The sequence below is a fragment of the Rana temporaria genome, chromosome 8 (assembly GCF_905171775.1).
Source record: "Rana temporaria chromosome 8, aRanTem1.1, whole genome shotgun sequence".
Taxonomy (NCBI): domain Eukaryota; kingdom Metazoa; phylum Chordata; class Amphibia; order Anura; family Ranidae; genus Rana; species Rana temporaria.
This window is the reverse complement of record NC_053496.1, coordinates 138,112,938-138,139,377: the sequence shown is the minus strand read 5'-3', so window position 1 is coordinate 138,139,377 and position 26,440 is coordinate 138,112,938. Positions and strand designations below refer to the sequence as shown.

Here is a 26,440-nt window from a genome sequence, read left to right as displayed (position 1 = left end):
ACACCGTCGGATCTTAAGTGCAATTTAAAAATGGCCGCTGGGGGCGTTCTCGCTGATTTACGCCGAGAAATATGTAAATCAGCGGTATACGCCAATTCACGAATGTACGCGGGCCCGACGCAGTGTTGTTACGACGTTTACGTAAGCGTTTTCCCGGCGTATACTTACCCCTGCTTCTATGAGGCGCAGCCAATGTTAAGTATGGCCGTCGTTCCCGCGTCGATTTTTTTTTTTTTTTTTTTTTTCGTACGGCGATTCTCAAACGCGCTGGACGCAAGTTCCGCTCACGCCGAAACCAATGACATCCTAGCGACGTCATTGGGAGCAATGCACGCCGGGAAAATTTTCGGACAGCGCATGCGCATTTAAATCGGCGCGGGGACGCGCCTGATTTAAATAGTACACTCCCCCCTAGCCGCGGAATTTGAATTCCGCCGGGGGATTTACGATCCGCCGCCGCAAGTTTGGAGGTAAGTGTTTTGTGAATTACCCACTTGCCTCTCAAACTTGCGGCGGCAGATCTTAAATCACATAGGTCACGCGGATCTAAAGATCTATGTGAATCTAGCCCTATGTCTCTATTGGCTTAGTAAGCATAACTGTACTACTTAATTGGTGATCACTTATTTCTTTCTTTTGGCAGGCCCATCTTATCAGTATATTTTAGTGGAGCGCAAAGGGAAGAATGAAAATGTTGGTTTTATACAGCTGAATCGCCCCAAAGCTCTGAATGCTTTGTGTGATGGACTGATGACTGAAGTCAACCAGGCTCTGGACTCCTTTGAAGGGGACTCTCAGATTGGAGCAATTGTTATTACAGGAAGTGAGAAAGCCTTTGCTGGTTAGTATTGTTTATAACAGAAACTTTGAAATGGTCATACATGCCTATTGACAACATGCAGAAAGTATCGTATAGAGCCCAGTGGGAGCTATCTTGCCCTCATTTGACTTCCTGCCTAGCCATCGGTCGCTTCGGATCAGTTTTTGGGGCTTACCGACAGCTTCGTAATCTCGGAAACGACCGGGAATTGGTGGGAGGGAGCACCTCTCCCGTCGCCCACAAAAGTCATCTTGTGGCAAATCCGCCACCGGGACCACTGTTATCGGAAAGCCGTCCGCCTAACGAAAAAAAGCCTGCCGTAAGCCTGGTATTTAATGTCAAATTAATAACATATATATTACAGTTAGGCGGACTGCAAGTGGTACCATCTGTATCCAGATTTTGTTATCTCAGCTTTAATGGAATGGGAAAATGTATACTTTATGTCTGCGTGCTAAGAAAAATTCTCCTTACTATGTGTTTTTGAAAATGACAAATACAAGTGGACTGGATTGTGGGGAGAATCAACAAGGCACCACATCCTTAAATGGCATACACAAATGTAAAAATGCCGTGGTGGAACTTTTAAGGTGCCAGAAAAAACACAAAAATAATTCATACATAAAATAAATAGAAGATTGCTACAAAGAAGTTTAAAAATCACACCTATATTTCCACGTATGTCAGCATAATGGAGTTGCATCAAAGGATCTTATGTGTGAGTATCTTCATCTTCAACATGTTTCACCAAAAGGCTTTATCAGGAAGAAAAACACTACTTGGAATTACAGCATGTGAAAAATACACATAATTAGAAGTAATGAATACCAATAAACATAATGTTATTGTGTGTGCCCTCACTGTGTCAACCCACCACGCCCACCCTGGTAGGCCATAATCTGCATCACCAATACTGCTAGTAGGGTCCAAAAGCACACAAATCTAGAACAGGAAAGGCAACAAGTGAGCTGCAGAAGGAAAGGTTGGCGACAATATAATCTATAATATATCAAAAAATCAAATCAACAAAAAAAGGGCATATGATTTTATTTTATTTTTTTATTATTTATTTGTTTTTGGATACATTATAGGTTGTCCACAACCTTTCCCTCTGGTCCTTCTCCTGTGGCTCAGTTTTTGCCTTTATTGGTCCAGATTTGTGTGATGGGGGACCCTACTTGTAGGAAAGGTGATGGCCTGCCGGCAGGGGGGGGGGGTGTAACATGGAGAGGAAGCACACAGCAACAATGACAATATGTTTGTTTATTTTCATTATTTATTTTTATTTTTTTCCACCTGTGCAGTATTGTCAAGCAGTGTTATTTTGCCTGATGAAGCCTTATGGTGAAACATCTTGAAGTAACTACTTGTTTACCTGAAAATATAGCTACCCTCACATAAGATCTTTTGATCCATCATGCTGACATATGTGGAAATTTACACCTACATTTAAATACAGTCGGTACGGAAAGTATTCAGACCCCCCTTACATTTTTCACTCTTTGTTATTTTGCAGCCATTTGCTAAAATCATTTAAAGCGGGGGTTCACCCTTAGAGGGCACTTTTCCCCCTTAGATTCCTGCTCGTTTTTACTAGGGGAATCGGCTATTTATTTTAAAATATGTGCAGTACTTACCCGTTTACGAGATGCATCCTCTCCGTCGCTTCCGGGTATGGGCTTCGGGAATGGGCGTTCCTTCTTGATTGACAGGCTTCCGACGGTCGCATCCATCGCGTCACGATTTTCCGAAAGAAGCCGAACGTCGGTGCGCAGGCGCAGTATAGAGCCGCACCGACATTCGGCTTCTTTCGGCTACTAGTGACGCGATGGATGCGACCGTCGGAAGCCTCTCGGAAGGCTGTCAATCAAGAAGGAACGCCCGCTCCCGAAGACCCATACCCGGAAGCGACGGAAGAAGATGCAGCTCGAAAACGGGTAAGTACTGCTCATATTTTAAAATAAATAGCCGATTCCCCTAGTAAAAACGAGCAGGAAGCTAAGGGGAGAAATTTTTTTTTTTTTACAAATGGGTGAACTCCCGCTTTAAGTAAATTTGTTTTCCTCATTAATGTACACACACCCCATATTGACAGAAAAACACAGAATTGTTGAAATTTTTGCAGATTTATAAAAAAAAAAAAAGAAAAACGGAAATATCACATGGTCCTAAGTATTCAGACCCTTTGCTGAGTATTTAGTAGAAGCTCCCTTTTGATCTAATACAGCCATGAGTCTTTTTGGGAAAGATGCAACAAGTTTTTCACACCTGGATTTGGGGATCCTCTGCAATCCCTCCTTGCAAATCCTCTCCAGTTCTGTCAGGTTGGATGGTAAACGTTGGTGGACGGCCATTTTTAGGTCTCTCCAAAGATGCTCAATTGGGTTTAAGTCAGAGCTCTGGCTGGGCCATTCAAGAACAGTCACAGAGTTGTTGTGAAGCCACTCCTTCGTTATTTTAGCTGTGTGCTTAGGGTCATTGTCCTGCTGGAAGGTAAACCTTCAGCCCAGTCTGAGGTCCTGAGCACTCTGGAGAAGGTTTTCGTCCAGGATATCCCTGTACTTGGCCGCTTTCATCTTTCCCTCTATTGCAACCAGTCGTCCTGTCCCTGCAGCTGAAAAACACCCCCACAGCATGATGCAGCCACCACCATGCTTCACTGTTGGGACTGTATTAGACAGGTGATGAGCAGTGCCTGGGTTTCTCCACACATACCGCTTAGAATTAAGTCCAAAAAGTTCTATCTTGGTCTCATCAGACCAGAGAATCTTATTTCTCACCATCTTGGAGTCCTTCAGGTGTTTTTTTTTTTTTTTTTTTTTTTTTAGCAAACTCCATGCAGGCTTTCATGTGTCTTGCACTGAGGAGAGGCTTCTGTTATGCCACTCTGCCAAAAAGCCCCGACTGGTGGAGCGCTGCAGTGATGGTTGACGTTCTACAACTTTCTCCCATCTCCTGACTGCATCTCTGGAGCTCAGCCACAGTGATCTTTGGGTTCTTTTTTACCTCTCTCACCAAGGCTCATCTCCCCCAATAGACATTGCAGTGATGAGTGACTTTAGCTTCCGATGCTTCGCCCAGAAATTTCATATAGGCTTACTCTATACAGATCATGTGACCAACTATAAAAAGAAGGAATAAGGGTATTTAAAAGCATTATAATTAGGTGACATATACTGAGACCCGTTCACCCTGTTCAGCCTCTTTGTACTGCGTCTGCATCCACCATGAACAGTGTCTGTGGTGGGATCTGTGCACCCACTTAGTCCCACAAAAAGAAACAGCAAAATGCTCCTGCGCTGCTGTCAACATTCCTGCCTTTTTTTTTTTTTTATGGATAGTTATAAGAGAGATGCTATCACTATTATGTGATTCAAACAATAACTAATAAAACCATACACCTATATCGGAGCACGGTCCCCTCAGACCGATACAACCAAATCAAAAAATGGGAAATAACCCAGATATAAGTGTAAAATCCCACTCTTTGCAGTACACCAATACCATTCATTTGAATGCCAAGTATATTTGCAAATGTGACAAATGCACCCTGTGTAATGCATCATAAAAAAAGATATACATAAAACAAAACAATTCAGTCTTTGTGTAGTCGCATGCAGAAATAATACTGCATGTGCAAGTGCCTAAAACCAATTTTTGCTGTGTGCAACTCCAATAACACTTTCACAGTGAAAGTGTCACGCATTATGAGTCGGTCTCTTTTGTCCAAATTCTCAAACTCATCCATGCTCCATAGCAAATACCATGTGCCCTTGAATGTGCTCCCACCTTTCTGGATAGACCCCTATATCACAGGAGGTCAATACAGCACCTTAAAGGGGTTGTAAAGGTAAAAAAAAAATTTCCCCCCCCTAAATAGCTTCCTTTACCTTAGTGCAGTCCTTCTTCACTCACCTCATCCTTCAATTTTGCTTTTAAATGTCCTTATTTCTTCTGAGAAATCCTCACTTCCTGTTCTTCTGTCTGTAACTACACACAGTAATGCAAGGCTTTCTCCCTGGTGTGTAGTGTCGTGCTCGCCCTCTCCCTACAGAAGAGTCAGGACGCTCTCTACGTTGCAGATAGAGAAAGGAGCTGTGTGTTGATGGGCATCCTGACTCTCCTGTAGTCCAAGGGAGGGGGCGAGCACGACACTCCACACCAGGGAGAAAGCCTCGCATTTCTGTGTGGAGTTACAGACCGAAGAACAGGAAGTGAGGATTTCTCAGAAGAAATAAGGACATTTAAAAGCAAAATGGAAGGGTGAAGGAGGACTGCACTAAGGTAAAGGAAGTTATTTAGGAAAATAAAATTGTACCTTTACAACCCCTTTAAGGTTATCATATGCCACCCCACGGCCAGCATGTCAGTAACCTTCACTGGGCACAGAGCTCTCATGTGGAGAAATAAAACAACTCCACAGTGCTCACCGCTTAAAATGTATTTAAGTTTGAGGGATAAAAACGCTCACAATTGTAAAGAGATCAGTCGGCTGTCAGTATGAATATGTAATGTCCCGGTTAATCATACTCTAGCGCTGTAAACCCAGCGGTCCTGATGGCGCCACCCAGTATGATGGTGTCAGCAGACATCCCCCAACTGACACGTTGCATGCGGAAAGACTGTGTATCTGCATCCACTTCTTCTATAGATTGCCTGCCTGTGTACAGCTCCAATGTTCAGCTAAGCGGGGAGGATGTTTTTCAGTGCCCATCACAATGAGCCCTTAGTGATAACCCTTACTATACATCTGTTGAGTTGGGTGTCTATGGGTTACTCACACTTTAAACTACTAGCAATTGAAGTAGCCTGAGTAAGCTACTAAAAATCTCCCTTGTGCTCTTGTACCTAGAGAGTCAAAATAGAGGATTAAATATGTGCTAAATGTGTGTTCTTTTAGCTCATCACACGTATAGTTGCATGTATTACTAGATATTTAAAGAGCAATAGAATGGTTATTCACTTATAGGGCTTTCAATGGCACCAATATTTAGGCAACAGCAGAATGGATGACAACGCTGCAGGGATTTTTCAGCAGAAGGTAGAGTTGTCACCCTATCCAAGGAAGTGCCTATCCAGTAGTTCTAATGGCAGGAGCAACAGGTATTTACAAAATGTTTCAGGGTGAGTTTGGGAAAACAGAAGGCTCCGTTTTACTGGTATGGGCAGCCGACCTCAAGTTGTGATTTTATAGTTTGGAGCACAGTTCTTTAACGTTGGCTTATTATTCTCTGCTTGGCTAAAATGGTTGATTTGTTTATTCCTGGCAGCTGGTGCAGACATTAAAGAGATGGAAAATAGGACCTTCCAAGAATGTTATGGTGGAGGCTTCCTGTCGCACTGGAATCGCGTGTCCACTGCAAAGAAGCCAGTCATTGCGGCAGTTAATGGTTATGCAGTAAGTTATAACTGACACTGTTTATTACTACAAAAACCCAGGTATCTATACCTAACCTCAGCACAAACGTAATAATGGACTTTGACTCGAGGCCTTGAAACAAGAGCTAAGCAGTGTAGAGTCATTGGAGTCAAACGTTTTTCTTCTTTTTGGGTAAAGTAAGGGAGGGTTATAACCCTGTCAGGTTTTTTGCCATCTGTGCACCATTGAGATTTCCCATCACTTCCTATCCCATAGTCAAAACCAGAAATGAGAGGAAATCCCTGCAAATTAAGGGAATCCACAGGTCCCCATCTGGGGATAACCTAAAATTTGTGATTTTTTTTTTTTTAATTTTTTTTTTTTTTTATTTTTTATTTTTACTTTCAATGATAATGGTGAAATGGGCAAATAGAGAAGGTGAATCTCCCTAAAGGTGATACAGACAGCAATAAAAACCTAATAGGTGTTCTAATCCATCTCCCCTCTATACAAATATTTTTTAAGTGTTTCCTTTAGTTATATTTTAATTCTTTGAGAACTTGTCACTCCATTTTTTTTTTTTTTTTTTGTAGAGCCAGCATGTGAGTCAACAGTATTTTTAATGGTAGGCGATTCAGCCCATACTGAGCACTGTCACGGTTGGTTCTGGGTCCATTTGTATAATTAGTGTGCAAGTAACTAGTATAGAAGATATTTTTAGCAATTGAATAGAGATGTCTGATTGCCATGGGTGTTTTTGTGTCAGCCTGTGAAGCTTAATCAGTGTGAAGTCACATGTATTGTTAGAATTACAGGGTTTTTAAATAATAATCATGGGGATGTGAACATTTCCTGCATCTGAAAAAGCTTTAAGTAACTGTATTGAGTCATCATATAATAAAAAGGTAATGGTGAAACATTTTAGGCTGTCAACTCGGTTCCATGCTTGCTATTGATTTTTTATTTCTAACAAAGCCTTTTAACTAGCCCTTTTTTTTATTACCGTACTTTTATTAAGATGAAAGGTAATAACTGAAAATCTAATATATGAAGGCTGTTGGCATAGGGTTAATTGATATGGCAGCATAAAGAGCAGAAATAATGCGTCAAATACAGTAACCTTTAGCTTGCCTGTTTTTTTTTTGTGTGTGTGTGTGTGTGTATGTGTGTATATATATATATATATATATATATATATATATATATATATATATATATATATATATATATATATATATATATATATTAATGGCAGTAATAAAACATGATGATTAAAATCTCTTTGATCCAAAACTGCTTTCTGGTTTCAGCAGAAAAGCACATCGTATGGGGTACACTAAAAGATGTGTATATTCCCCATGCTAGGTCCAAGAGTGGTTAGACTGTTATTTTTAAAACTGTTGATGGTGGAGGCGTGATGTTGCTTAACGCGGCAGTAAACTGCCGAAACCCTGCAACACAAAAGTATGGCATACTAGCACATTATGAAGTACTTGCCTTAGAACGAAGCTCCCGCAGCTCACCTGGTCACCGCCAAGGGGGCTGACCTGTTCCCGCTGCGTTTCTTCCGTGTTTGCGGGCTCAAGCGATGTGAGTGGCTGGAGCCATGATGACCTCACGCGCATACGCGTGGGAGTCCTCCGTTCCGGCAAGCTGACGTCGGCAGCTGATTGAATGAATGTCTCCTAAACCGTGCTGATATAGGCTTGCCTATAGGTAAAAATTACCAGGCGAGCAATACAGGCTCTTTAAAGTGGAGTTCCACCCTAAAATCTTCTTTTTTTTTTTTTTTTTTTTTTTAGGATTTGGGGGGAAATTTTTTTTTTTTTTATACTTGCCAGAAATAGCGGTTGCTATATGGAAGTCCGTAATCTGCCTCTTCATCGTCCATGGTGGATCTTCTTCCTCCGTCCTAGTCGCGGTGCCTTCTGATAAATGGGGCGTGCTGCCTTCTGGGAACTGTGGGTATCCCAGAGAGCAGCCGGCCCATTCACAAAGAGCCGTGCGGCTCGCACATGCGCAGTAGGAAACGGGCAGTGAAGCCGCACGGGGGGGGGGGGGGCGCTGACTTCGCGGCGAGTAGGGACAGGTAAGTGTCCTTATTAAAAATCAGCAGCTACAGTGTTTGTAGCTGCTGACTTTAAAAAAAATAAAAAAATCGTGGGTGGAACCCTTCTTTAAGTTAAATAAAATGATGGCAGGGTTAGTGGAAGCTGTTTTCACCAACTCTTAAATCTTATATATACATGCTTAGTTTATTCACGCATTTTTTATAAGGATGCCTGTTACAGGGTAGATTTAAACATTAGTCTAACTCTGACTTTCCTCTGAACCCTGATCTGTGTGTGGATCGCGCTTCTGAGGCTGACGGGCGGTGAGGAAGCAATGTGGAACCTCCTCACTGCCTGTTTTAACCCCATTTTTGCCAACAAATGCACTGCATCTTCCTGCATTGCACGCAGCTGTGAAGTTTTGCGGCACTTCCCCATTTGCGTAAATGTGTCGGATGTTGGATAAACGTTGCCACTGTCGAGAAGCAAAGCATTGCGACCCGGCATTTAAACACCCCAATCTGCCGCCTATAGCTGTTGGCAGGTACAAAAAGCGCACTGCTGTGCAAATCACATGCAATGTCTGTGCGATGCGAATTCAGCCATACAATCTGTATCGCTGAATTTGCATTTGTACCAAAATCGTGCAGGACCCTTTTTTTTAGTCCGCACCAGAATCGGATTGCATGGGTGTTCACACCCATGCGATCCAAATTGACAGTTCGCACTGCGATATGCGAACTGGTCTGGGGGTGTCATTAACATTCTATTGACACCCGCAGCGGTCATGCAGGGACATGTAGTGCGGGAACCCGTAATGGATTTGCACGGGTTCTCGCATCGCAGCAGTGTGAACCAGCCCTAAACGAAGCCATACTCTCTTTATTTAGTAAGAATATTCAATCTTATTTATAAAATATACAGCAGCAGACTTCTTATCTGTTTTGTTCGAGTAAAATAAAACAAACTTTATTGCCTTTTCCACACTGCCATAAAGTACATTGTATCTTTAGATTTAGCAGGTACTGTTGCAATGCATATATTACTGTACCATTGAAAATATTGCACTGCTCCAACATTGGCTAAGCTTCATCTTTATTTCTGTAGCTGGGAGGAGGCTGTGAGCTTGCCATGATGTGTGACATTATTTATGCTGGAGAAAAGGCCCAGTTTGGGCAACCAGAAATCTTACTCGGAACCATTCCAGGTAACTTGATTTTATTAAATCATTTGACAATAAGCCAATTCAAATCTGTTCATAAACTGTGACTATATATATTTGTGTAAAACCTTGGTTTGTGAGCATAATTTGTTCTAGAAACATGCTTGTAATCTAAAGCACTTGTATTTCAAAGCATTTTTTTACAGGGTATAAAAGAGAAGAGAGGCACCTCTAAGTGTAGCAATATGTTGCTAAATGTTATACCTTCATTAACCACTTGCCCACCGCAGTACGAGAAAATACGTCCTCTGTTTGTGCGGTGATATCTGAATGATGGGTGCAGCTACAGGCATCATTCAGATATCACCGATTCTGTGCACAATAAGAACGATTAAAGCGGCAGTTCCGCCGCTTGATCGTTCTTATAGGCAGCGGGAGGGGACGTCCCCTCCCGCCACCATCCGGTGCTTCTCCGGGCTCTCCCGTGTCATCGGGGGCCCGGAGAGCGAATCGGCCGGCGCTGGCTGGGGAAGCATAGAGGTGACTGGTGACCAGATGGTCACCATTCATCTCTATGACCGTCGTAGGCCCGGGCGCGTCTTTATGACATCATGCCGGTACCCGGAAGTAAATGAAGCCGCAATCGCGGCTGTCGGTGTGAGATCAGTGAATGTTTTTTCACCGATTTCATGCTTGTAAGCCTGAAGGAGAGATGTGGGGTCTTATAAAATATATATATATTTTTTTAAACGCCCCTATCCCCGCGCGCAGATGCGAACAGGCATGCAAGTCCCGCCCACATATGTAAACGCCGTTCAAACCCCACATATGAGTTATTGTCGCGTGTGTTAGAGCGTGTGCAACAATTCTTGCACTAGACCTCCTCTGTAACTCGAAAATAGTAACCTGTAAAAAAAATGAAAGCGTCGCCTATGGAGATTTTGAAGTACCGAAGTTTGGCGCCATTCCATGAGTGTGCGCAATTTTAAAGCGTGACATGTTGGGTATCTATTTACTCGGTGTAACATCATCTTTCCCATTATACAAAAAAATTGGGCTAACTTTACTGTTTTGTTATTTTTTAATTCATGAAACCGTTTTTTTTTCCCCAAAAAAGGTGTTTGAAAAATGATTGCGCAAATATCGTGCAATGATTGCCATTTTATTCCATAGGATGTCTGCTAAAAAAAATATAATGTTTGGGGGTTCTGATTAATTTTCTAGCAAAAAAAAAAAGTAATTTAACCATATTGCTGCACTTAGAGGCTCCTCTCTTCTTTTTTTATACTCAGTTGTGACATGACGCTACTCTTATATCAAGACATCGCTTGTATATCAAGGCAACCTTTATTAAAACTTTTTGCTTGTCTTGCAAAATGCTCTCAAATCAAGGTTTTACTGTATACTGGTATGCTCTGATCAAACAAAGCAGGCATGTGGAAAAAAGGAATACATCTGAACATTCTCACATTAAAGATGACCTTTACCATTCCTTTCCTCCCACCTTTCCATTATACAATTGCTAACAGTTTTCATGTATTGTGAACAATTTATAGTTTTTTACTTCTTTACCCTCCCACTTCTCTCCTAGGTATAGTTTATATCAGTGTTACTCAACCTTTTTAGTCAAGGCACCCTTAAATATGCACAATCTCGAGGCACCCCTTCCCAAAATATAAAACACAAAACTATACGTTTTACATAATTGAATACACGTAGGACACCCAACATTGATTTGAGTTGATTTATTTTTACAAAAAAATACACCTTTTTACACGAGTACTGACTAGTATTCCAGTGTTTTGTTTTTCACCCTTCAGTTTCTCTTCATCGTTCAGCTAAAGTGCTGATGAAGAGGAACACACAAGGATGCTCTCAAGTGCCCGATGGCCTCCTTGTCAACCTATAAAGTCATTGGTATTTAGAAGGCCAGCAGTAATACCAAAGTCGGAATGATTCACAATTTAAAGCTTGCGGCTTTGCGTAACAATGCAGGCTTGATCCCCCCCTTCCGGCTTGTAGACAATTTTGGGCAATTTTTAAGCATTTTGCCAAGGCATCCCTGAGGAACCCAGAAGGCACCCTGGTTGAAAAATAATGGCTTAAATCTATGTAGGCACGTTTGCATAAATGTATGTGCATTTACAAAATCTCATGATACTTTGGCACTTACTGACCTACAACCTTCTGTAATGTATGACAAGAATATCCCTGGAGGCTGCTGACTGAAGGTATGACACAGGAAGTCGGAGGGTGGGGTGGAGTAAAAATGTAATTGTATACAAGTCACAAAACATGAAAATTGTGTAATAGAGTGGTAGCAGGGAGGAAACAACAAAGTGTTGTAAATGTTGAATGGTCCTCTTTTAACCATTTCAGTACCATGCACTTTTATCCCTTTCCTGCACAGGCCAGCTTTCAGTCCTGTCACATTTTGAATGACAATTGCGCGGTCATGCAACACTACCCATAAGACATTTCCTTTTGTCGCATTGAATAACCACAGTTTTTTTTTTTTATTTTTTTTTTACATACTTTGCTAAATAAACAAAAAAATTTTATGCTTCGTTTCTGTTATAACATTTAGCAAATAAATAATCTTCATACATTTAGGTAAAAATGTATTCTGCTACATTTTGGTGAAAATCACCAAATCTGTGTATATTATTTAGTCTGTAGGAAAGTCCACAAACTATGGTGTGTGATAGAGATCTCTCTCCTTTTTGCAAAGTAGACAGTCCAAGGTATTTAGTAAGAGGCATAGAGTATTTTTTAAGTTTGTGTGTGTGTGTGTGTGTGTGTTTGTTTTTTTTTTCACAATTATTTGGAAAATTAAGACTATAATTTATTATTTTAGTGCAGTACAACGTTCTCGTATAACTGGTGTGGCAGTGATCAGGGACACTGACTGGTGACGGTGTGTACAGTATGATGGTGGCACTGGCAGCTGCCCGGTGCAGCAATCCGTCAACTGCTGTGTCCGGTGACAGATCGCCCCACTGCGTGGATGGATCTTTCTCTGCTTTGTTGAGAGGCTGAATGTTTTAGCTACTTTTTTTTTTTTTTTCTTCAATCAAGATTTCTGGTTCATCGCTATTTTAGCTGGTCTCTGCTTGGTAGTTCTCTGAATGGGCATTGGTCTCAGACATATGGTTATTACACCCAGGGGTGGTCATGGATCTGTGTCACAGGATGGGAATACCAGATGTGGATCTCCTGGTCTCCAGGTTTAATAACACACTAAAAGGTTTGTTTGCAGGTTCATGGCTCCTCTAGTGGGCTTATGGGATCATTACAGCCTGATCTATGTCTTCCCTTTCGTAAAACTCCTTCCTCGCCTGCTTTGAAGGATCAAGATGGAGGACCTTCTGGTGATTCTCATAACTCTGGATTAGCCCAGGTGGATGTGGTGCCACCCTACTTCAGTGTCAGGCTGTAACGCTATGGCTGCTAAAACCTGGGTTCTATTCAGGGACAGCTGCATCAATGAATCTGTGATTCCCAAGGGGCTTAAGATTAGGAAGTCGCCTTCTTGCAAGGTCTATGTGAATGGCATATTCCACTTGGTGTGAGGTGAGGGGCTTTTACACCAAAAACTTTACTGTGAGATGAATCCTCTACTTAGATGAGCTTGGATCAGCAATTGGCCCTCCGCACCATTAAGAGTCATGTCTCTCTGCACTTTGGATACTGTTCAGATACTACGGCTTCCCATTCTTTGATCTAGACTTTTATGCAGGGGTTTCCCTGTTCAATCCCCTGGAAATCCATGGGATTTCAACTTGGTTCTCAACACTGTAAAAACTGCCCTCTGAACCTATGAGGGTTATTTTCCTTTCCGCTTTCACTCACATGTTGCATTTCTTGTTACCATCACCTCTGCGAGGCAAGTGTCTAAACTGGCAGCCTTACCCTGAAAAGAACCTTTCCTGACCCTACACAGGGACAAGGTGTGTTAGGGCTGAGAACTTCCTTCCTGTCCAAGGTAGTGTTCGCTTTTTACCTCACCCAGGACACCGTTTTTCTGTCTGTTTTTTTTTACCCACCCCTCAATTGAATTGCATTTGGATATCCCAACAGTATTAGACTTCCTGTGTCCCTCAGTGTATGAGAAGGGGGGGATTCTTGTACTTACTGTAAAATCCTTTACTCAGAGAGGCATGCTGGAATCTGGAGGAGTTATCCTGGGCTGGCCTGCAATGATTTTCGGTTGTCAGTGTCCAACCCTCCTGTAGGCGGCAGTATATCTATTTGTTAATATGGAATTTAAAAATTATTTTGCAGAGTGTATACTTGAATATATTGTTTGCCCTTCACGTATTCATTTGGTATATGATTTTATACATCTATAGTCTGTACTTTCTTATTCATTTGGTACACAATTAAGTTTTTAAGCACAACACTGTTTATACACTTTTTTTTTTTTTGGTCGAATTTGTGCATGCAGCTTTTTATTTCGTTTTGCACAGAATTTTCTTTTCTCACATACTAGGAAAGCATTTTATTATCTTTTAGACAAGTGAAAAAAAAGTTTTAACTCCCATTCTTAGGGCAATAACTATGTGCAGTACAGTTGTCACCCTAGGACGAAAGTGTGGCAATAGCAGGATTACTGGGTTTGCTACATCTAAATATGCAATACGAAAGGTGAACTTATTTTTGAAGGTAAATTTGTATCATTTTTAGGTACCACCTAAAAAAAAAAGTGGTTCTAAAGGTAGACGGTTCTTTCTCCTTCATGCATTAAGGTAAAAAAAAACTTCTGTCTGCAGCTCATTTCCAGTATCTATCTATCTATCTATCTATCTATCTATCTATCTATCTATAGATAATCTCATAGTTTTGTAGATCCTATCATTTTTGCACAAACCAGTTTAATATACTTTTTTTTACCAGACATGTAGCAGAATGCATTTTGACCTTAAAAAAAAAAAAAAAAAAAACTCCAGAAAGCTCTGTTTCTGTGAAAAATATAATATCAATTTAATTTGGGTACAGTGTTGCATGACCGTACAATTGCCAATTTAACGCAGTGCTTGAATAGCACAAAATGGCCTGGTCATGAAAGAGTAAAACTTTTTGGAGGTGAAGTAGTTAAAATGCAGAGAATATAATTTTTAAATAAAAAGCAACCGTATCAAACAGAAAATGACTTGCCGAGAAAGCATATATTTTTCTCCTGTGTTTTCATACCTGCAATACAATGTTTCCTGGAAAATTCTGCTATTCATATTTTGTCATCTCCCAATTTAATATTATTAATATTTTTTTTTTTTTAACATAGGGGCAGGTGGTACTCAGAGGCTGACAAGAGCTGTTGGGAAATCTCTGGCCATGGAGATGGTTCTTACTGGTGATCGCATATCTGCTAATGAAGCCAAGCAAGCAGGTTTTTATTTCCTTGTGGTTTTTGGCTATGCTAAATACTTTGAAGGATCATTTCTTTTTACCTATACTAAAATACCCTTTAGAAGGAGAATTACCAGGGGTAGAACATGAAATACTATACTATCAGGCAGTACATCTCTCCAGGGTAATAGCATGGTGCAGAGATGGGGGTTATAAAACGTGGGTAGCGATTGAACAATTATGTACCCAGATACCACTCCAGTGTGTGCCATGGTTAAGGCCAACAAGCACACTTGGCATCCTGAGGCACCATCCCTTAATAGGGGCAACTCTGCGAGTAGTACAACAAAGCCATTTTTTTCTCCAAGGTAGAAGGAGAAATATCTCGGCTTTAGCCAATATTGGGAAACCTGGCATTTCCCCCCAGCTATACAGATGGCTGTTTCAGACAAACTGAGACAGGGTACATTTTGCCTAGGATATTACCTTGAAGAATACAGGCTGAAGACCAGGGCGGAAAAACAGTTGATGTTTAATCCGCCTTTGGATCCATGGCGGATGCAGCCACTTACCCATTTTCTTAGTTCGCTTCCTCATAAGGAGTGGTCAGATCGTTTAAATACACCCTTGGAAAATCTATGTTTGGTAAAAGCTCCTCCGTCTCATGGGGTATCTGAGGTATACAAACTGTTAGTATAATCCTCAGAAGGCTATGTCCCGGGATTCCTTCAGAAATGGGAAAGAGACTTGTACATTATCTGATGAGCAGCAGAGATATATCTTATATTTTGCCCATTACTCCTCAACGGCTAGTGTGACGGTAGTAGAATGATATCCCCGTCAAACATTCCCTTCTTCCCATAAAGAAAATCACCCAATATTCCACGAGGAGGAATATTCCTGGAATCGCCCAATAATCCACACATGGGCCAAGCTTACTGCTGGAACAAGACACCCTTTAATGGCAGCATGCTGCTAGTTATATATGCAGTTTACAAGCTAATCATCAATCAAAGAACAATGAAATCTCCACCCCCTTTTCACACACTGGGGCTTCCATACAGATGTAGACACTTTGGCGCCGACCCTGAAGACACATTTCTTTAGATAATGACATCAGTGAAGTTAATTACTAGTTGTAACAGAATACGTTATCTAGACAGCTTGGCCCCGCATATAGAAGAGGTAATTACCACAATGAAGCAATCAGAATAATTAACATGAGCCACTTATCTAATCATTTCAACAGTCTGTTACACAGAGGAATGAGTCACACATGAAATCACCTTTTACCTCTAACACACACAGCATTACTAGCAGGGAGAATTAAACTGAAGCATATCCTTCACAGCTAGTAAGTACCAAGAGCTGTGTTATAAAATTCTCACTCGATGTAGAGTTCCATCATTGAATAAAATCTATCCGAAAGGACGAATATGTGCTGGCTTTGTGGAGAGGCAGAGGGCAATATGCTCCATGTTTTTTGGTCGTGTTGGAAACTGAAGGAATTCTGGACTAAAGTTCGACACATGATAGGACAGTTAACAGATTAGGATTTGGGTTTTGAAGCTGCTAGAAACTTTCCCCACCTCTTAGGCCTTGTACACACGGTCGGACCAAACCGATGAGAATGAACCGAAGTTCAGTTTCATCGGACCAAACCGACCGTGTGTATAGGCTATCGGTCTGTTTTCCTTCAGTCCAAAATTTCAAAACCGAACCGATGGACCGCTGCCCCATCAGGCCAAACCGATGGTTAGTACAGAAAAGCATCGGATCAAGTCGACGCATGCTTAGAAGCATTGAACTTTGTTTTATTCAGCACGTCGTGTGTTTGACGTCACCGCGTTCTGACCCGATCGGATTTTGGACTGACGGTGTGTACACATATCAGGCCGTACGGCCACTTCAGAGGTGAACCGATGAAAACGGTCCGACGGACCTGTCGCATCGGTTTGGTCCGACCGTGTGTACAAGGCCTCAGAGCTTTCTAGGCGTAAATATAGAAATTCAATGACCGTTCATCTCCTGAATGCAGCCAAGTCATGTGTTTCAGCCCTCTGGAAACAGGAAAAAAAAAAGCTGACATATATGCTATGGAAAAAGGTAGTGCAATTATGCAAGGCAGAGAGGAGAAGTTAAATATAAAATGGACAAAATGGTCCTTCTATGCCTGCTCTAGAGAATATGGCTGTGCACTTGTGGAGGGAGAATAGAGACCTACTTTGTTTTTTTGTTTTTGATAAATGGCGAGTATACTAGAGGTCAAATCTTTATATCGTCATTTATATTTAGAAAACATTAATTGAAATGATTTGTATATTTATTTATTTATAGTAGAATTGATCTGTGATCTGTGATATGTTATATGTGTGATGCGCATGCAATTGAAGTATGTTTCTTTGTTTAAAATAAAATATAGAATAAAAAAAAGAAATACTATAATTTGTAAGAACTTGCCCAGAATCATTATTTTTACTCTGATCTGTATTCACAGTAGAATAATTGCCTGATCATGGAAGTACAAATAATTTATATGTGTCAGATATGTGCCTTGGCTTATGAACAGGAGCACAAACAACTTGCTATGGAGTGTCTTTACTGGGGTTACGTCACGGCAGCCCAATATTATTGAACAGGCTGCCGATGCATCTAATTGTGGAAAAACAGCACCTGGCTCTTTTTAGAGACTATAACAGCTGTAGTGGGTAATAAAAGATACACATACTGGGCTAGATTCAGGTAGGGGCGCGCGATTTAACGGCGGCGCAGCGTAACGTATTTATGCTACGCCGCTGCAACTTACAGGAGCAAGTGCAGTATTCACAAAGCACTTGCTCTGTAAGTTGCGGCGGCGTAGCGTAAATGGGGCCGGCGTAAGCGCGCGTAATTCAAATGTGTAAGGGGGCGTGTTTTATGTTAATGTGTGTTGACCTGACGTGATTGACGTTTTGTACGAACGGCGCATGCGCAGTGCGTGTACATATCCCAGTGTGCATTGCTCCAAATGACGCAAGGACGTCATTGGTTTCGACTTGAACGTAAATTACGTCCAGCCCTATTCGCGAACGACTTGCGCAAACAACGTAAAAAATTAAAAAATCGAAGCGGGAACGACGTCCATACTTAACATTGAGTGCGCCTCATAGAAGCAGGCACAACGATATGCCGAAAAAGCCTTACGCAAACTATGTAAAAAACGAACGCACGTACGTTTGTGAGTCGGCGTCTCTAGGTAATTTGCATAATCTCCGCCGAAAACGACCGAAGCGCCACCTAGCGGTCAGCGTGAGAATGCACCCTAAGATACCACGGCGTAAGAGACTTATGCCAGTCGTATCTTAGGCTAATGTCGGCGTATCTTGCTTTCTGAATACAGAAAGAAGATACGCCGGCGCAGCTTTGAATTTACGCGGCGTATCTATGGATACGCCGGCATAAATTGTTGCTGAATCTAGCCCACTGTTTGGGAGCTATGGGTTTGATTATCCAACCGTTTAGGTTTTCAAAGATCTTTTTTGCAGACTGTAAATGGCTTCGCTCTATTTTATGCTTTGCATCGCACACCCATTATTGGATTTTTGGTTTATTCTTTAGGGGAATTCAGTAGAGGGGACCTAGATCTGACAAATTCATTTTGGCTGTCCTTGCCTTGTAAAATAAGTTAGATGATAGAAAATGTAGAGTGTGTTTGTTTCTTTTTTTTCCCATTAAAAAAAGATTTAAGCTAACAAAATAAATGTGTGTTTACAACTTGTTTTTGCAGGACTTGTCAGCAAAGTGTTCCCAGCGGATAAGGTTGTTGAAGAGGCTATCGGCTGTGCTGAAAAGATAGCTGGGCATTCTAAACTCATTGTGGCAATGGCCAAAGAGGCTGTCAATGGGGGTAAGGGAAAAAATCATTATTGTATGTTACAAGTCTGTATTGTTCTAGCTGTACTAACAAAAAGGTAGATGCAAGTTAATTTTTTATTAATTGTTACTGTACTAATTCTCTGCGAAATATATGGATTCATACAGGAGTGGGAAAGTTTTTATATTCAAGTTAGAAAGAAACAGGAAATTTAAATTGACAACTTTACTTTTCGTGAAAGTGTCCTTTTAAGGTTTCCCTCCATCCCCATCAATGAAGCCCAGGTAGCAAAGTACTTGCCTTTCATTACTCTTCTGGATGGCTGAGTGTCGCCAATATTTTGGACTGTCCATAGAAAGGAATGGAGAAAGCTTTGTACATATGCAGTAAAGCTGGACACAGTTGTTGGTTCTGAAAAGGCAAAGTTAAGGAACTCGGGAGCCGTATTTTACTACCTAAGATTTATTAATGAATGAAGGGAAAACTTTAAGAACATCAAATGTCAGACATTTTATTTTTAATCCCTGCCCTTCTGTTAGGAGGATATATATTTATATAATATCATTTTTTTGGATGTTCTTCAGAATACTTAAACAGAAAAATAAGTCAGCTGCTTAGAGACTTGAGCAGTATATGGTAGAATCCTTCACTGGATGAAGCTACATTGACCGCTGGTTCACTACAGAACATGCGTGGTCTTGTGCGGTACAATTTTGACAGCCCGTTTATTTGAATGGACTGCAAATTGCACTGAAACATTGATAAGGTAGTGCATTTGAGATCTGCGTTTGCGCTGCCATTAGAAGTACATTGGTACCCACATGCAGATCGCAAAGGAAACGCGTTCACCATATGTTCACGCACAGAATGCTACTTGCTGCACTGTGTCTTGGTGTAATCTGACAGCCCTAAGAGCAAGGCTAACCTGTCCAGTGCTCCTGAAATGTGGTATAGAGAAAGGACTTAGAAGCTGGTAGAGGTCCATGACAGCCTGCGTTTGGAGAAACTGGGTTAAATGATCGAAGACTAAGAACATCTCTGGATTTGTAGGCAAGTTTTCTTGTTTTACCTTTTAACCACTTCAGCCCCGGAAGAATTTAACCCCTTCCTGACCAGAGCACTTTTTGCGATTCGGCACTGTGTCGCTTTAACTGACAATTGCGCAGTCGTGCGACATTGCACCCAAACAAAATTGACCTACTTTTTCCCCACAAATAGAGCTTTCTTTTGGTGGTATTTGATCACCTCTGAGATTTTTTATTTTATATTTTGCACAATAAACAAAAGAGCGACAATTTTGAAAACAAAAACAATATTTATTTATTTTTACCTTTTGCTATAATAAATATCCCCCAAAAAAAAAAAATGTTTTCCTCAGTTTAGGCTGATTTGTATTCTTCTACATATTTTTGGTAAAAAAAATCGCAATACGCGTATATTCATTGGTTTCTACAAAATAGGGGATAGTTTTATGGCATTTTTTTATTCATTTTTTTTTTTTTTTTTATACCAGTAATGGCGATATGCGATTTTTATCATGACTGTGACATTATAGTGGACACATTGAACACTTTTGACACATTTTTGGGATTATTGTCATTTATACAGAGATCAGTGCTATGAAAATGCAGGGAAGTGGTTAACCACTAGGGAGCAATGAAGGGGGTTAAGTGTGTTCTAACTGGGGGGGGGTAACCTACCAGTGACACGACAGTGATTACTGCTCCCGATTAAGGGGAGCAGTAGATCACTGTCCTGTCGCTAGGCAGAACAGGTTAATGCCTTGTTTACATGTGCATCTCCCCATTTTGCCTCTCCTGATCGGCGAACATCGGGTAGCCGGGACCCGCGAGCACAGTCCCAAGGCACGCGGCGCCCGCTGGATGGCAAATTCAAAGGGACGTACAGGTATGCCCATTTGCCTGGCCGTGCCATTCTGCTGACGTATATCAGCGTGCGGCTGTCGGGAAGTGGTTAATGGGCTTTTCTTCTTCTTCTTTTTTTTTTTTTTTGGGCTAGGAGTTCTGCTTTAGGGCCAAGTTAAAAATGTCTATGTATCAATATTGCCTAATAACTATGCTAGACTTATTGGTGCCTGTTTCTACAGCATTTGAATTGTCATTGTCCGAAGGAAACCGTCTTGAGAAACGACTTTTCCATTCCACGTTTGCTACGGTAAGAAGTTTCACGATGTTCTTATTTTCTAACTGTGAATTGACTTGAGTAATGAATTGAACATCGAATGTGATTGTTTTTCAGGATGACCGAAAAGAGGGAATGACTGCATTCGTGGAGAAAAGGAAAGCAAATTTTACAGATCAGTGAACTATCCAGTAAATATGTACATGACCAATGTGAAACATGGAGTGTTGTAGTTTTGCAGCCAATGAAAGTGCAATCACACCATGCCTTAATTTTACCAATGAAAAGCACTTAAAAGGTTATAAAATAGCCGAAGACTCTACATTTCTAATGCAGGTATTCAGGACATCGGACTGTTCTTTACCCTCTATGCGATTTGTGGTTCTAGTTGGTGTCTAAGGAATAAATGTGGTTTCTACAGATCTGTGCCCTGGTAAATATTGTAAATCAATGGGACTTTAATGTCAAAGTCCATTATTCTATGTTAATAAATAAAATGTTGAAGAAAAAATTGTATTGGTTTTATGTATCATTATGGTCTTCTTATCCATGTTTCACCAACAATTGCTTCAGTCTCGGTCAAGGATCTTTTAGCAATGCTTTATATAAAATGAACATTCGGGAAAAAAAATGTATGTCAGTTATCTAAAGGAGTTTTTCTCAACCTTTTTTTTTAGCAGAGGAACACTTAACCACTTCCCGACCTCCTCATGTACATATACGTCAGCAGAATGGCACGGACAGGCACATGTACGTACCTGTACGTCCTCTGCTAGACGTGGGTGGGGGGTCCGATCGGGACCGCCTCCGGTACATGCGGAGGTCGGGTCCGCTCGGGGAGCGATCGCTCCCCGGAGCTGAAGAACGGGGAGAGCCGTGTGTAAACACGGCTTCCCCGTGCTTCACTGTGGCGGCGCATCGATCGGGTGATCCCCTTTTTATAGGGGAGATGCGATCGATGATGTCATTCCTACAGCCACACCCCCCTACACTAGTAAACACACACAGTGATCCCTAAATGTTACAGCGCCCCCTGTGTTTAACTCCCAAACTGCAACTGTCATTTTCACAATAAAGAATGCAATTTAAATGCATTTTTTGCTGTGAAAATGACAATGGCCCCAAAAATGTGTCAAAATTGTCCGAAGTGTCCGCCATAATGTCGCAGTCACGAAAAAAATCGCTGATCGCCGCCATTAGTAGTAAAAAAAAATAAAAATAAAAAAAAACTATCCCCTATTTTGTAAACGCTATAAATTTTGCGCAAACCAACCGATAAACGATTATTGCGATTTTTTTTTTTTTTTTTTTTTTTTTTTTTTTTTTTTACCAAAAATAGGTAGAAGAATACGTATCGGCCTAAACTGAGGAAAAAAAAAATTATATATGTTTTTGGGGGATATTTATTACAGCAAAAAGTAAAAAATATTGCATTTATTTTCAAAATTGTCGCTCTATTTTTGTTTATAGCGCAAAAAATAAAAACCGCAGAGGTGATCAAATACCACCAAAAGAAAGCTCTATTTGTGGGGAAAAAAGTACGCCAATTTTGTTTGGGAGCCACGTCGCACGACCGCGCAATTGTCTGTTAAAGCGACGCAGTCCCGAACTGTAAAAACCCCTTGGGTCTTTAGGCAGCAATATGGTCCGGGGCTTAAGTGGTTAAAATAACCTTCAGGTCTCAGCGAATCCCTGCTTACAGAGTATTATTACATCAGTGTGAATAGTGAGTTTTTAATTTTAATAATCAATGAAATTAAAGAATGTGGTGTACTATAAGCCAACATTTGTTTTCAGTAGTAGTAATAACAATCGCCAGTACTTGATCCCAGACAGTGAAAACTTGTCATTGAAGGTCAGTGGAGAAACTGCTCAGTACTTAGATGGTCAGTGGAGAAATGCCCCTTAAATTGATAATTGTAGTGCCCCCCCCCCTAATTGTTGGCCATTAAAATGTTCCTTTGCATTGGTGGTCAGTGTAGGAATGCTCCCTTACATTGGTGGTGAATGGGAGACGGACATAATGTAAACCAATTTAATAAAGAGGAGAGCGTCTTTATACTGCTTATCAGAATTTAAAAATGCTTCTTACCTTGGCGCTCAGTGGGGATAATACCCCTTATTAGTTGTCAATGAGAAAAATGGACCCCCTCCCGCCTATAGATGATCAAAAAGATAATTAAAGCAGAACCGAACCCTCCTATCCTTTTCAACCGAGGAAGCTGCCATATTGGCCACTGTTTGATCTGCAACTGCTATGGGTCCTGCACATGTGATCAGTTGATGGGTTGACAGGTTGAAAGTACAAGTAAATGTGACAAATGGCATTCCCTGCATGCCGGAAATGTAACTGGTTTTAAACCGTTAAGACTATGGGCTGAGTTCCGCTTTAATGTCAGTGGTTAATTATCTGAGAAACAGCTTGCTCAAGGAACAAAGAATCCCTAACAACCTCTGGAGGAACTCTAGGGATCCATAGAACCATGGTTGAGAGAGGTTGTTCTGAAGTAATAGTCCTTGGTTTTGAATAAATAAATAAATGATATGTGGGCAATAATTACAATGTCACAAGGAAAGGGAACAGTGCAACACTAATGAATAATGAATGATTGAAATCTGCCCCCATTTTATTTACACATTAACCACTTAAGACCCGGACCAAAACACAGGTAAAGGACCCGGCCAGTTTTTGCGATTCGGCCATGCGGCGCTTTAACTGACAATTGCGACGTGGCTCCCAAACAAAATCGGCGTCCTTTTTTTCCCACAAATAGAGATTTCTTTTGGTGGTATTTGATTACCTCTGCGGTTTCTATTTTTTGCGCTATAAACAAAAATAGAGCGACAATTTTGAGAAAAAATCAATATTTTTTACTTTTTGCTATAATAAATATCCCCCAAAAATATATAAAAAAAAACTTATTTTTCTCTTCCGTTCATAGACGGACACAGCCTTCTTTGACAGTAGGGTTATATCCGCTTTCACTAGGAGAGTTTAGGCAAAAAAAAAGCACTTAAAGTGTTAACAAACACAAACCTCAGTGCAGCTCCTCCCAGGGGGCGTGCCCCCCCCCCCCCGGGTATAACCCACACCCTGCTCTAGCAGCCTCAGTTTTTTTCTGCCTAACGACAGGAGAGGCAGGCACTCTGGAGTTCCTGTACTCTGGAGATTTTTTTCTTGCGATTTTCTCGCTTTTTATTATTTTGTTTCTGCATTTCTGAATCCTGTGATTCTTCTATCAACAGCCGACTGGGTGACAGGCTGGGTCCTCGACTCTTGTAGTCCCCCCCCCCCCCATGTTCGGCCATCGAGTGTGTGCTGGCCCTTAGCTCAGCTTTGGGACGTCCACGACAGGCCCCGTTGCTCCAGGGGCGGCCGGGGAACATTTTGTTCTAGGGCACACATATGACCGGTCTTTTATGGCTTTGTCACAGTCTGTCTGGCCGACAGCCATGCTGTTTAGCGGACGTTGGATCTGTCTGGGATACCTCCAGCCGGTGGTCGCAGGACGGGTAAGTAGTGGCCTCTTGCTCAGGTAAGGGGTCTGGCTGGAATTTTCCCCTGGGGAGGTCGACTGAGGGTTTGCCCTGCTTTCCTCTCTCCCTTTTTTCCTCTCCCTCCTTCCTAGTTTCTTGGTGAAGGCCGTGAGGTGGGGGGCCTGCTTGGGGGGCTCAGTCTGACCTGGGGGCTGCTACTACTGTGGGTGCTGTGTTTTCTGTGCTGCCATGTGTGTGGGGGGCTTTGGGCCTATATACTGCGTGTTTTTTTTGAAAAAACCGCAGTTTTCGGGCGCCATTTTGCCGCTGACGGCGGTGTTATATGGCGCAGTTGTATTTGCGGCGGCCATTTTCTCGGAGCCCGCAGACAAGTCGGCGGCCATCTTGATACAGCTCTTGTGCCTAGGATGACGGCGCGTACGGCTCTGCACATTTTCCTTTGGATGGCGCGGCACAGGCAGCGTTTTTGGCTCTCGGCAGCGGCGGTCTGGTCGGACGGTGAGTCGGCCCGTTTTGGGTTCCGTGCCACCCCGCACCGCAATATGTGTTTTCCTTGTGTTCCATGTCTGGAATATGTTGTGCAAGGATTGAGATCAGTCGCAGGGTACAAAATACTTTGCGGTCTGTTCCCTCTTTTTTGGGGAGGATTCCTGTATCAGGGTGTCTCCCCCCCCCCCCCTGTGTCCAGCTGGGTAGCTTGTTTTGGAACAAGGCTGCCATATTACCTGTGGAAGGGGCTCCCGCTTTTGGGGACTCCGCTGATAGGGGTGCTGTGCCATATTCACAGCAGCAGGTGTCGCAGACATTTCCCGGACGGGGAGCTGGAGGCGCAGAATGCTTCTGTGACCTACGTGGTCCTGATCGACCAGTTGGTACTAGGTCAGATATTTGTCTGTGTGTCGACCCTGGATATGCTCCCCTTGCTCTCCAGGGCCTCCGCCTACGCTGTGTTTTCTGCCCTGCCTTGTATGGCTAGGGGTTGGTCTGTGGACGGTCTTTTCAGTAGTCCCTGGTGGTATTACCCTGTGGGGGTGTACGGCTTTTTGGGCTGTCCCTGAATGTCATCATAAAAGATGCCACGGGCGGTGTGAGCACTCTTCTCCCGCATTCTGAAAAAGGGTAGGTGCCTCACTGTAGGCAGGGGCCCTCATTTACTATTCCCCATGCGGTTTTGTTTTCGCCCGCCAAGTGCGGCAGGAAAACCTTTTTTAGGGGGCTAGGACGTCCACGGAGGACACAGGCGCCCCTGGTGCCGCAAGCCCAACAAGCCTGCTTCCGCATGGAGGTTTGCCTCCGCTCACATCTCGGGTGGGGGGCTGGCTCTGCGGATTCGCGGCTCGGTGGAGGTCTCTCCTCTCCGACCGTTGGGGTTGCGAAGTAGTTTCCTCGGGATACGAGATAGGGTTTCTCTCTTGTTTACCAAACAGGTTTTTACCCTCCATCCTCTGGCTTCCTCCGGCTCGCCGGTTGGCTCTGTCGGGCTGTCCTGGATCTTCTGGTCGGTGGAGTGATTGTGCCAGTTCCCTCGGATCTACAGGGCCGACCGGTCAGGTCCCTGTTCAACGCCGTGGCGTACGTCGATCATCAGGGAGGCACACAGAGTTCTGTTGCAGCGACGAGGGTCGCGCACATCATTTAGTGGGCCGAAAGGTCCGTTCCGGCTCTATTGGCCGTGTACATTCCGGGAGTACGGAATTGGCAAGCCGACTTCCTAAGTCGGACTGCGCTAGACCGAGGAGAGTGGTCTCTCCGCCCGCGGGGGGTTTAAGTGTCTGTGCCGTAAGTGGGGCACTCCAGGCGTAGACCTTCTAGCGTCCCGCCTCAACCGGAAGGTGCCACGATCGTGGTCAGGTCAAGGGACCCGTGGGCGGACGCGTCAGGCGCGTTGGTGGCTCTTTGGGGTCACTATCGCCTAATTTACACCTTCCCTACTCGGTAGCTTCTTCCTCGCCTGCTGCGCTGAGTGGAAGCAGAGGGGATTCTATCAATCCTGATTGCCCCAGATTGGCCGCGTCGCTCCTAGTACTAGTAGTTGGCCTCCTAGCGTCTTCCCCTGGGAGTTAATTTTCTGTTACAGGGTCCGATCTTACATCCTGTTTTACAGCCACCGGCTTTAGCGGCGTGGCTGTTGAGAGCCTGGGGCTGAAGATCCGAGGCCTATTGGGCTCGGTGGTCTCTGCCGTGCTGCCTGCACGGAAGTCTACCT

At 42.6% G+C, this 26,440-nt stretch overlaps 1 protein-coding gene across 1 annotated transcript in view; it reads left to right on the top strand.

Moving 5' to 3' along the window:
• Positions 1 to 21,250, top strand: part of ECHS1 (enoyl-CoA hydratase, short chain 1) — a 28,199-nt gene extending 6,949 nt beyond the window's left edge. The window contains exons 2-8 of the mRNA XM_040320765.1: positions 644 to 841; positions 6,091 to 6,218; positions 9,338 to 9,437; positions 14,677 to 14,781; positions 18,508 to 18,627; positions 20,702 to 20,769; positions 20,854 to 21,250. Of these exons, the coding sequence (XP_040176699.1) occupies positions 644 to 841; positions 6,091 to 6,218; positions 9,338 to 9,437; positions 14,677 to 14,781; positions 18,508 to 18,627; positions 20,702 to 20,769; positions 20,854 to 20,919 (785 nt within the window). The 3' untranslated portion in view covers positions 20,920 to 21,250. The remainder of the gene's footprint in view (positions 1 to 643; positions 842 to 6,090; positions 6,219 to 9,337; positions 9,438 to 14,676; positions 14,782 to 18,507; positions 18,628 to 20,701; positions 20,770 to 20,853) is intronic.
• Positions 21,251 to 26,440: the final 5,190 nt, after the last annotated feature.